At 46.9% G+C, this 12,811-nt stretch overlaps 1 protein-coding gene across 1 annotated transcript in view; it reads right to left on the bottom strand.

Moving 5' to 3' along the window:
• Nucleotides 1-12,811, bottom strand: part of PTPRT (protein tyrosine phosphatase receptor type T) — a 1,046,874-nt gene that overhangs the window by 66,793 nt on the left and 967,270 nt on the right. The window contains exon 19 of the mRNA XM_057701613.1: nt 976-1,063. Within this exon, the coding sequence (XP_057557596.1) occupies nt 976-1,063 (88 nt within the window). The remainder of the gene's footprint in view (nt 1-975; nt 1,064-12,811) is intronic.

Genomic DNA, 12,811 nt, shown 5'->3' with positions numbered 1-12,811 from the left:
GTGCCAGGTACTGTGCCAAGGGTTTTATGCACCTTTTTCCAACCACCCCATCTGTATTCTTTCCCTCATTTTAAAGGAAAGAAAACGGAAGCTTAGAGAGGTTGGGTAACCTGTCCAGGGCCCCGCAGCTGGGATAGATGCTCAGGCAGTCTGACTCCAGAGGGTTTGAACTACTCTGTACCACCGTCTTCATCAAATCACACACCAGGGGCTGCCTCCGGGAACACTGCAGTTCACTGCTGAGCAAAAGGCAACGTCCTTCCACACTTCCCCCAGACCCACACAAAACAAGCTCTCCTCCTGCAGGCTCAGTGCCACCAGACGCCTGTGCCGACGCAGACCCTGAGTGGCAGGCACTCACTGGAGAGCCCCACCCCGACCAGCAGTGGGATCTGGCAGGAGTCATGATGCCCTAAACCTTGCTGCTGGTGTGAACAGAGTAGCCTTGGGCTCCTGTGAGCTCTGAGCTGGTTGCTTCCCAAACTCAGGCTTAGCCCAGAGTTTCTGGCTCCTTCTAAGCATCAGTCCTTGCTTGGCACTCTACCTTCTTGAAGTAGCATTATCCCTCGCCTAGGTGTTCCCAGCCCCTCCTTCATGGGCTGGACCTTGCTCCCCACCCCAAGTTGCTACCATTTGGGATTTTATGTAAAGGGCCTGCTGGGAACACCCTTGTGGCTGGGGCTTCCGCCCCAACCTGAAGAATTCTTGAGCCGGCAAGACGCAAGTGTCAGAGGTGTCCTGCATCTACTGTGCCTGGACCTAGCTCCCCGCCTGCCTCCTCTGGCTGTGATCAGCATGCCCTGTCATCCAGGCCAGGGATGGCAGGGAGGCTGAGACAGAGCTCCAGGCTTAGCACGTGGACCCAGAGCTAGAAACATCAGGGATTACTTGGTAACAAATTCCAGGTAAATAATAATGATAGCTTCTTTCTGTCTATGTTCCCACAGCCTGGAGCCCTCCCAGAAGGTCACCTACAGGATATGATGTTGCCGTATCGATTCTTGTTGCGGTTTTCATCCTCTTTGGCTGTGTCCCACGAGGCTGTCTGCCCCTCCGGTAAGGCCTAAAAGGAAAGGACAGAGCGATTAGAATGGCTTGAGAGAGGAGTTTTATTTGGGTATAGATGGGCCAGTGGGGAAAATGAGACCCACCGTGATGGGTCACACAGTGTAAAAGGCTGTGTGTTCTTGGATGGGACCTGGGGAGAACACAGACTCGGCCCCTCCTTCACTTATTCACTTGTTCAGTGATTCAAATGTAATTGATAGCTTTTGTGTGTCATGAACTCAAATCTGGTCCATTACAGGAGTCACTTGTTCATTCATTCACTTGACGGATACTTGAGTCCCTAATATGTGTTTGGTGCTATTCTAGGTACTCGGGATACAGAGAAATAGACAAAGCCCCCTTGAGCTTCCAGTCAACTGGGAGATGCCAAAACGAACAAGAAAACATATATAATTTTAAATAGTGGAAAATGCTATGAAGAAAATAAAGCAGGGTAGGGGGATGGTGATGGGGGATGAGAATTATTTCAGCTTGCACAGTCTGGAAGGGCTTCTCTGAGAAGGTAACATTTAAGCTAATTCTTTCATGATGTGAAAAAGCCAGTCATCCCAAGAGAAGTGGGAAGCGTTTTCCAGGCAGAGAGAACAGTGGATGCAAAAGTGGTAACTGAAGGGCCATATTCAAGGATGAGGTAGGGAAAGCAGTGACAAAAGCATCTGGAGAGGCGGGGAGAGTTCAGGCTTTATAAGGCATTGTGGTCATTGGTAACGAGTTCGGTGTTGTCCTAGGTGTGATGAGAAACCATTGGAGGGTTTTGAGCAAGACAGTTAGCTGATGTATGCTTTACAAAGCACATTCTGGCTTATGTATAGAATAGAGACTCTAGGAGAGCCCAGGGAGGAAGCAGGGAGATCAGTTAGGAAATTGTTGCAATAGTCCAGGCAAGAGATGATGGTACCTTGGACCAAGATGGTGGCTGTGGATGTAGTGAGAAGCGATTATTTTTAGGATGTTCAGGTGAATATTGCAGATTTTGGTCCCCCTCCCCCCAGAAGCAGCCTCAGAAACAAGGATTCCAGTATGAGGTTTATTTGGGAGGCAATCCTAAGGAGCATGGCTGGGAGAGTGGGAAACGTCAGGCACTCGAGAGAAGAAAGCCAATACAGGGTACATTAACGAACAAGCAACCACTGCACCTGGGGCCCATCTTGTGCCTCAGAGTTGTTCTCCAGAGGAAGAAGGGACTTGGGGTATTTAGCCACCAGTTCCCAGCTATCACTGTTGAGGAAAACTCTTAGGAAATCCCTTGGCCCTTCTGTCATGCTTGGTAGGAGAGGTGTGCGTATTCTTTTGTCTTAAGGAAGTCCTCAGGCAAAAAGTCACAGGCGCTTGCAGGAGGAGGGCATTGGGTGTGCACGGGAAGAGTGAGTGTGGAGGGGACGTGGACAGGGCACCAGCACATCTACTGTAGATGTGGACTATGAAAGAGAGAGGGATGAAGGCTGACTGGTTAAAGAACTGAGTGGAGAGTCACATCTTTTACTGAGATGGAGAAGAAACAGATGGGGGAGAAACAGGTTTGCGGAAGCAGAAATTAAGTGTTGTGTATTGAGTACAGAAAGTGCTTAGAACCATGCTTAGCACTCGCTTCTAAACATGTTCAAAACAAGAAAAACAGCAGCAGTAGCAGCCATGTTGAGATGACTGGTCAACATCCAACTGAGATGCTGAGTGGGAAGTTGGACGTAGACGGTCAGAGTTAGAAGGAAGGAAGAGTTGGGACTCATCAGTTTAAGAGAAGACAGACAAGTAAACAACCACGTGATGTGATTTAACAGAGTTATGAGCCAAGTGTTATGGAAACACTGGGGAAGGTGCAGCCACTTGTCTCATAGAGAAGGATGGGCATTTCAGGGAGTGGGAACAGCTTTAGAAAAGCTGCAGAAGCATGAATGTCAGACCACATCTTGACTACTGCCCCTACCCTGCCCCTGGTAGAACAGGCTGGATGCCCTGCTCATGGCCCCTGCACTGCTTCTGAGACTGAATTTGCTACCTCTTCAGTCTACATAGCTCCTGTCAGCAGTGCAGGGGAGAGGAGCTTTCAGTCATCTTAATACATCAGCCTTGACTTTGCCCACCTATTTCTTACCAGGTCCACATTCTAAGCAAGAAGGAGTCTGTAACCTGATTGGTCAAAAATTCAGCCATTCAGCAGGCTATGTTTTAGGGGAAGGCAAGACCACTGTGTATTCAAAGCCCAGACCATGCACAATGCCCACTTTCTTGCTTCTAGTCTCCCATGTCTCTTCCAAAGCAGCCTGGGTAGGTCTTCTTCCAGAGCAGGAGTTGGCAAACTTTTTCTGTAGTGGGTCAGATAATAGGCAGCATGGGCTTGGTAAGCCACAGAGTCTCTCTTCCAACTACTCATACTCAACTCCACTCTTGCAGAGTGAATGCAATCATAGATCCAATGCATACACATGGGCACGGCTGTGTTCCACTAAAACCCGACTTACAAAAAAACAGGCACTGGGCTGGATGTAGCCTGTGGCTGTAGTTTGCTGACCTTTACTCTAGAAGCCTGACCATGCTTCTCATCTATGTGGTGGTTGGGTAGATAGAATGGGTACCCATTCTGCTACCTACCAATTCCAGATGGAATAGAGATGGAGTGAGAAGTCCTTGCCTGAGCTAAGCCATGTTCTCCAACTTAGTTTTGCCCAGGGTTTTAGACAGGGGTAATAGGGTGCCTTCCCAGCCATTCCTTGATCAGAATGTTGTCCTTTGCATGTCAGAAACCCTTAGACTGGTACCTGGAGGAGAAGCAAAACAGGTGCTAGGCTCTGCCCTAAATCTGAGTGTGAAAACATGCTGCGGAGATAGGAGAGTGCTCGTTCTACAAATGGAGAGCTTGTGTCTCCTTTTTCTCCTCATCCTCTACTTACTCCTCATTATAACTGACCATTACCTTGCACCCCTCTTGCCACCAGTGCAGGCCATCTGTAGACCACAAATGGTTCGTGCTTTGGCATGGAACTCTTAGAACCCAGATTCCAGCCCTTAGCCCCATCCTCTCACCCCAGCCAGGTAGCTCCAGCTCTCTCAGGCAACTTGCCAGGCCCATATATTCCTGGTTCTCTGCAGGGGTGGGGTGTGCTTATCTCCGTGGTAGCATTAGACTTCTTGATGTTTAAACTGATATTCTGGGGATGGATTTCTACCTACAACCTCTGTAATAAAAGCCACTAGTTATCTAATTATATCCACCTAAAATGGTATGAAACCAAGAATAGCGCCCTCTAAATATTTTCATACTCATTTTTTGAGAAACAAATCTTCTGGCTACTTATTATGTGCCGGGGTTCAGGTTACAGTTGGCTTAAGGTTTTATAATGGCTGAACATTAGAATCGTCTGGGAAAGCTTTAAAACTCTCAAAGCCATGGCCCTACCCCAGACCAGTACATCAGAGTCTAACGGACACAGGCGTCAGTAGTATTTAAAGTTCCCTGGGTGATTCTAATGTGCAGCCATGGTTCTCGCAAATAGTGAATTTACCTGGAGAAAGACTTTCCCACAAGTCTCCTGTTGCTTTGGTTTTGCCCCCTTCAGTTCATTCTCCTGTATAATCAGAGAGATCTTTCTAAAGCATGAATAGGACCCAGTTGTTCCCCTTGCCACTGTCTTCAGTATTAATTTCAAACTCTTTAATACAAGGTCCTTAATATTTCACCCCAAATGCCACTCCAGCCTCACTTCTTACCCTTAAATCAGTATTTCAATGATAAGCAACTAAGCGCAATGCCACAGACAATTTCAGATGTTACAAACCTCTGAGACTGACTAGATACATGCTGTTTCCTCTGCCTGAAATTCTCTTCTACCTGAGTCTGCCTAGTAAACTCGTACATATCCTTCAAAACCCAGCTCAAGCATCTCCTCTTTTGTGAAACCTTCCCTGCTTACCTTCCCACTGCATCCCCAGCTAGTCAGTCACTTCTGCTATTAGATGGACTCCTTTACATCTGATAATTTGAATGTCTTGTCTTCCACCCTGGTGATGGGCTACTCCGGGTAAAGGGTAGTATCTTAATGTCTGTATCTTCACCCAATATTGGCTTTGTATTTCAAATGTGCTTGAATCACCCCTTTTGAATAAATGAATGGATGGATAGATGAAAAAAAAATAGTGGGCGAGGTGGCTCCTCTCAGGTGGCTCCTCTGAGATCCTGGAATCTCAGAGCTGTAAGTGATCTTAAAAATAATTTGTTTGTGCTCCCTTGCCCAGTGGCCTTCCAGGCAGCTGATAAGCTGATCCCTAACATCTGTTACTTGGATATCATCAGACTTGGATGCCCTTGGTGATGGAGAGCTCACTACACCATAAAGCCTCCTGCCTCACTTTTGGACAGACCCACCGGGCAGTTTTTTGTTTATTCTGCCTCCATGTACTTCCCCTTTGCCCTGATCCACGGGGCCCCACAGAATAAGTGTGCACCCTCTGCAACACAACACTGCAGAGGTTTAATGAACATCCTTGTCCACCTTCAGAGTCCTGAAATGGTACAGTTTGGGAGTCCTTTCAACATCCAGGCCACGCTCTTCAGGATAAAGCCAGCGTGAAGATATCCTTTGAAAAATCCAAAACAGTTGTGATGAGTGGTATGTCTCCGTGCGAGACCACGCAGACCTCTGGCACAGTCCTGGGAGCCTCTGTGTCCCCCTGGTGGGGGATGAAGGAGAATGTGTGGGCACGGGGGCTGTGATGATGCTGAGAAATGCTGAGAGGCAACACCTCAAGCAGCCGCCCAGGAGTGAGTGGTAACGACCCCTTAATTTGCAGACTTTGATCACATATCCATTTCTAATTTTAGGGAGCTGTAATCTAACGGGATAATCTTAGGAAGGAAAAAAAATGTGAGGGGGTAAAAGTATGAAAGGGAGACATCTCCATCTTCAAAGTGAGCTGGCTGAGGGGCATTATTTTTGCATTAGTGTCTAGTTACAGTAGATTGACCAGGGAATGGTGGCAGTCATTAGGAGCTAATCACATTCTTTTGAAACCAAAATTGCCATCTCATTATATTCATCCATTATCAGTCTCTGCTTTCCTTTTCTCATTCGCCTCTCCTTAGGGTGCTGAGCTCTATTTTCACACCCTTCTCTGAGTGTGGAAATGTTTCCAACTCTTCCACAGTGTTGCTTTTCTAAGGCAGTCATTTTTTTTTTTTTCGTCCTAAAAGGTGCATTGCGGGATGTCTGCCTCTCTGGAGGTCTGAGCTGCGGTATTCACAGAACCCTCAAAAGGCAGATTTGAAAGGATCTCTGGAGAATATTATTGCCTCACTTTACAGATCAGCAAAGTGAGGTCCGGAAACAGGACATGATTCACCCAAGAATACACACTGAGCCCTTCTTCCTTCTATCCCTTCTTCCTTCTCTCTTTCCTTTCCTTCCTCTCCCAGTGACCATCTGGGTGCTAGGACTGTGCTAGGTCCTAGAAATAACAGCAATGAACACGGCAGACAAGATCTCATGGACTTCATTCCTAGTTGTGGGAAGGTGCAAACAATAAAGTAGATAATTATTGTTTATAATGAGTACAGTCAAGGTAACAAACAAAACTCTGGGATAGACAGTGACTCGTGACAAGGGACCACTTAGGGAGGGTGGACTGGGCAGGACTCTTTGAAAAGGTGACATTTGAGAAGGAAAACAGCAGCCCCTGACTTCTGGGAGCTGGGTTGGCATGCCCAGCTGGACCTTGGTGTTTTCCTGTTGAACATAAACAATTTCCCGGAATGCCAACATCAGACAAGGATGCTCTGAGACCAGGATGGAGCAAGCCAAAAACACGACCACTCTGTAGTCATATCCAAACACAAACAGCAATATTGTCAGGGATTTCCCTGGTGGTGCAGGGGTTAAGACTACGCATTCCCCATGCAGGGGGCCCAGGTTCGATCCCTGGTCAGGGAACTAGATCCCACATGCATGCTGCAACTAAGAGTTTGCATGCCACAATTAAGGAGCTCATGTGCTGCAACTAAGGAGCCCGCCTGCTACAACTAAGACCCAGCGCAACCAAATAACTAACTAACTAAATATTTCAAAGGAAAGAAAAAAGGAATATTGTCCAAGCCAAAAAAGCCCTAAAAAAGCCAAATCAGGGCTTCCTAGGTGGCGCAGCGGTTAAGAATCCACCTGCCAATGCAGAGGTCATGGGTTCGATCCCAGCTCCAGGAAGATCCCACATACCACGGAGCAACTAAGCCCGTGTGCCTAAAAAAAAAAAAAAAAAAAAAAAAAAAGCCAAATCAGCCCACCCCCTGTCCTGGCTCATATGAGTGATGCTGCTTCTTTGCCAATTTCAGCTGCAGCCTCGAGCTTGAGCCGCCTTCTAATAGTTAAGATTTATTAAGGCACCCAATCCTACCACTTCCTAATTGTGCCCAATCCAGAATAAAGCCCCAAATCACCTAGCACAGCCCACATCCTATGAGCTCTTTCTGACACCCTCTTCCTAAGATGTCCCACAGTTCCTAAATCCAGCTTGTTCAACTCCAGGTGTATTCCTACTGGTCTCCTGTTGACATACTTGAGCTGAAAAATAGAGGATGAGCAGAAGCCAGCCACAGCAAGAGCTGGGGGGAGACTTTTCCAGGCTGACAGTGGATGCTGAGGCCCTGAGAAGGAATGAGCTGGATGTACTGTAGAACTTGAAGGGAGGCTCTCCAGAGCTGAGAGAAGATACGTGACACAGCATGTGGAAGGGGGTGGGGTGGTGCTCAGCTGAGGTCCTGTGGACCACGGCCAAGAATGTGAGCTTTATTCTGAGTCAATGGGGATGCTTTGGACATTGCTTTTTAAATGAGGAGGCGAAACCAGGACCAGCATCATGACAAGTGACTAGGAGCACGTGTCTCTTGAACGCTCTCTTTATCCTTCTTGATGGGCTTCATAGACTTTAGGATAAGATTATCATTGGGTACCTGTCCTGGACCAACTCTTCTTATGGTCACATTCCACCCACACACCTACGGTCCCTGCCAGTCATGGAGCGGAGGTCCCCTGGAGCCAGGGGGAGCTCAGATCACCTAACCACAAGTCACAAGCTTCTTCGCCCTGCTATGCTGATTCTGCACGGGATTCTGCAACCTCCCCTGGTCTCCCCCCGTCACACTTCAATCTTCTGTTAGAACTGAGAATTGACCCTGATGCTGCTTGGCTGACTCCCCTTCCTACCTGTTGGTTTGGCCCTACTGAGATATGAAAGTCCTTTCTGAAGCTTGCCATCCTCCTTTGGACACTATTCTCTGCACGTAAGCCTCCCTGAGTTAGGCCCCAAACAATGAGACATCAGGACACAGAGTGTCCAAGAGCAGCTCACCTCCAGTCTACAGCCGAGAGTATCCTGCTCCATTTCCTTTACCTTGTTCATCCACTAACCTCAGCAGATTCTGTCAGCTATGAGGCCCTCCTCACTCCCTTTGGCTTGACTGTATCCCTGGAGATAATTGGATATGATATGTCCTGGAGTGCAGCAAAACCAGGCCCAGGGAATGCTGACCAGGCAGTTCCCAGCGGATGCTTCAGGGCACAGCCGAGGGCCTGCTTCCTCCATGATGAGTCCAGGCTGTCAGGACTCCCCCGTGACCCCACCCACCACGGCACTCTCCCGATGCAGGGAAGAGCCCAGAGAATCTTCACCAAGGAGGAGCCATTTTACCTGGGTCTTTCATTCATCTCTCTTGTAAAGAAATCTCTCTTGCCCACTAACTGTGCATATCAGTCAGGGAAAAGGCAGGGCTTTGCAAAAGGCAGACAGACTAGAGGGTTTGGATATTTTTACTGCAAATCATTTCACTACTCCAAGTCTCAATGAACTTCTCTGAAAATTAAGTCAATAATACACCCTTCAGGTTAGGGGCGGGGGAAGGATTTAACTACACAAGGACAGCACAGGGGATTCTTCTGCCTATGGAACACATATATCCTGATTGTTTTGGTGTTTATATGACTCTATGCATTTGTTAAAACTCTTAGAACTGTACACCCTGCGACCCCCAAACAAATTTTGCAGCATGTAAATTTCAAAATGAAAATAAATATACCCCACGGAGTTTTGTGATGAGACAATGCCTGTAGACACATAAGCCACTGCCTGGCATATATGTTCAGACTCTTCCATCCCAAGGATATGCTATCAAGTCTCCTTGGCTCCCAGCATTCTCTGCCTCCTCTTGAGCAGAAACATCCAGTTTATTGTCACAAGACCAAAGATGGGGGCTCCTTGCAACATCCTTCCTGGTTTGCCTCAGACAATAGGGGTTCCCAGGATGTAGGACTTTTGTTTAAAACTGGGACCATCCTGCGCAAACTGGGACAAGTTGGTCACCCTAGGTACAGGTAAGACACAGTATTCAGGGAATGAGAAGGAGTTTCATCAGTAGTTGGAAGCCTACGGTCTGGTCTCAACAGTGGTCCAAGAGTTCAGTAAATACCCATGTTTACTGAAGACCATGGCTAGCTGGCAGATGGCAAGGGCCACCATGGATGGTTGCACAGGTTGTGCATAACACAAGAGCACCACACCTAAGGGAGTGCCATGCATCAGGCAGGCATGACAGATTTCTGTATGTGTTATGAACATTTTCGGGAAGGTGATAAAGTCAAGTATCTTGAGACGGGTGTCCCTTTGGCTATTTCACTCTAATGTGCTGCATGAGTTGGCGGTGGCCCTGGAAGAGGCCATGCTTTCAACAAATGCCTCCTTCTCTGCTGACAAGCACACACCTTAGGGATTATAAATGTGGACAGAGAAGGCAGGAGAGGATGACTAATGACGTCTACGCAGAGTGGCATCAGGAGAGCAAATATTATTGCGTGCCATGTCACTAAATAGGCGGTAATGTATGAGTTCTGCCGGGGACGCTGAGTTGAAAATCAGATGGTGGCAAGATGGGGGTATTTGTCTGTGACAGGAGTTTGGAACAAGCAGAATAGTTGAGTGTGTATCTGCATGTAGAGTCACAAAGCACCCTTGAAAAGGCCCCATTAAAAGCTACAAGATCTCCTTTAAATGACAAATTTTAAAGGTCAGCAGTTCTCAAACTTTGGTAGGGACCCAGATTTTCTGGAGAATTTGGTGGAATGCAGAGGCCTGGGCCCTGTCCTGCATCCATGAGCCTGTGTCTTAATGTTCTTTACTAATGCCAGGTGCTTCTGATACACAGCACAGTTTAAGAACCACTGCTTTAGGCAGGAAGGTAAGTGGAAACAGCAAATTCCTGAGGAAGACTCGCCCTAAAGACACTCTGTGCACCTACAGAGACAGCCCCTGGCTGTGAGGGTCTTTCTGTGTCTGCGTTTGTGTCTTTCTTTAAGAAATATGGCCTTCTAAATTTCTGGATGGAATTGTTTTTTCTTTTTTCCAATTTTTTAAAACTGAAGTGTTGTTGATTTACAATGTTGTACCAATCTCTGCTGTACAGCAAAGTGACAGAGTCTAAAATACGGTACAAATGAACCTATCTGTAAAACAGAAACAGAGTCATAGAGATAGAGAACAGACTTTCGGTTGCAGGGAGTGGGGGCGGAAGGGGGTGTGGAGGGAGGGAGAGAGATGGACTGGAAGTCTGGGGTTGGTAGATGCAAACTATTACATTTTTAATGGATGGAACTATTCTTAATCATGAAGGTTTTCACCAGTGCCTAGCAAATCAATTAAATTAACATTTAGTATACTATTTTAGTATACTACTTTCTCTTCAGAGAACAGAGGTGAGTAAGATGCTGGCCCTACCTCCAAGAGGCCTATAGTTTGATGGGAAAGCTCATACTAGGGTACCTCTATTCCTCCCATCTCTGAGACTATGATCTGAGGGACCCCTACATCCCATTACAGGCTACAGACTTCTGGTCCTGTCCACATATTTTCTCCATCGTCATGCATGAGCTTCTGGGAGGGTGCCTCTGGGTCAACAGCTCTCCCCTAAACTTGAAGTCAGCTAGAGTTAAGGGGCAAACGGTCAAAAGCCATCATTTACCTTGTTAATTCTGTTCAGGAAAACTGTGAAAACTTCCTATTTATCTCTCCATCTAGTTTCATTTTATTTATTTATTTGTCTATTTATTTTCACTTATTGGCTGTGTTGGGTCTTCTTTGCTGCGCATGGGCTTTCTCTAGTTGTGGCGAGCGGGGGCTACTCTTTGTTGTGGGCTCCTCACTGCAGTGGCTTCCCTTGTTGCGGAGCACGGGCTCTAGGCTTCAGGAGTTGCAGAGCGTGGGCTCATCAGTGGTTGTGGCACTAGAGCACAGGCTCAGTAGTTGTGGTGCATGGGCTTAGTTGCTCTGCAGTATGTGGGATCTTCCTGGCCCAGGGATCGAACCCGTGTCCCCTGCATTGGCAGGCAGATTCTTAACCACTGTGCTACCAGGGAAGCCCCCAACTAGTTTCCTTTTGAGTTTTCTTTTTTTGTAGACAGGCATCTTTGTTTCCTGTCTAAGAACTGGCTTGCAACAATTCAATTCTTTTATGTTTCTGAGCCCCTAAACCTAAACCTGTATCTGTCACACATGCTTTTCCTCTACCCAGCCTTCTACTTTTCTTCAGTTCGGTGTCTCATCTTTTAGAAAGCTTCTGATCGATCTTGGCAGTAAGAACTGACAAAACACAGAAATAAACAATGACAAAAACCTGCATTCACCTTGGACTGCCCTTTCTCATGGATCTACAAAACATGTTAACTAGAGTTCTGTTATGTGATTACATGATATGGTAAGACCATGAGCTTCCTTTAAAGTAGCGTCTTTATTTTCTATATTTACCTATCTCCAGTACCCTACATAGTGTAAGGTACTCAGCAGGTACTCAATAAGTGTTTCTGGCCAAAAGAAGTACAAGTATATATTATTAGGCTTCAGGAGTCCATGCGATGTAGTCAAACATTTCACAGAAAATGAAACATAGACCCAGAGATGGCAGAGTCTTGTCCAAGTCCACCCAGCATGTCAGTAGCAGACTGAGAACCAGGTCTTGACTCTCACTGGAGGTATTTTTCTACGCTAGCACCTGAAAATTGCTCACTTGGTTGGGGAGGGTTCCAATTAAACAGGAAATATTGTTCGCTGGGTTTCAAACAGAATACTAAGTGGAAAAGTAAAAATAAGCTCACAGGAAAAAGACTCAGTTAATAGTCTCTTGTACATGAGCTCTTTCTTGATAGAAAAACTTCCAAGTCTGAAACCACGTGCTTCCTGACATCTTTTGGCCACCTCTGGAAATGGCCCACTTTCCCCTTATTTTAGTCCACGGAGAGTGGAATGAAGTGAGCAGGTGAGGTGAAGTCTTTCTATTTTGGTCACTATGAGTTTCCAGAGATGGAGAACAACCATGGTTTTCCCTTTCCTGATTTGAGCTTCTGCCACTAATTCCCCAAGCCCCAACCCAAGAATCATTCATTTGCAAATTGTGGAGCTGGACCAGCACCTCTCAGAGGTCACCTGCAGTGGGATGTTCTGTGAATCTCTTACCAACTGAGGGGAGAAAAAAAACTGTGGGAGAAGCAGAAGGTCCACTCTGTCTCAGGTGGCTCTGAGCAGAGAAGAGGGCACCTGGGGTGATTTGAAGCATCCATCTCCATGGTTACGCTCCATCAGGAGGCTGCCTGCCCACCATCACCCACAGATGACTAAGAGAAAGATGGCAATGCTGGCCTCACCCCACCCAAGCCATGCACATGGCATGTCTGCCCAGAGCTGGAAAATGAACAAATGTTTGCTCTTCATTAGGCTGCAT

The sequence above is a fragment of the Hippopotamus amphibius genome, chromosome 12, assembly GCF_030028045.1.
Source record: "Hippopotamus amphibius kiboko isolate mHipAmp2 chromosome 12, mHipAmp2.hap2, whole genome shotgun sequence".
Taxonomy (NCBI): Eukaryota; Metazoa; Chordata; class Mammalia; order Artiodactyla; family Hippopotamidae; genus Hippopotamus; species Hippopotamus amphibius.
Note: the sequence above shows the minus strand (reverse complement) of the source record. Positions and strands in the feature narration are given on the sequence as shown.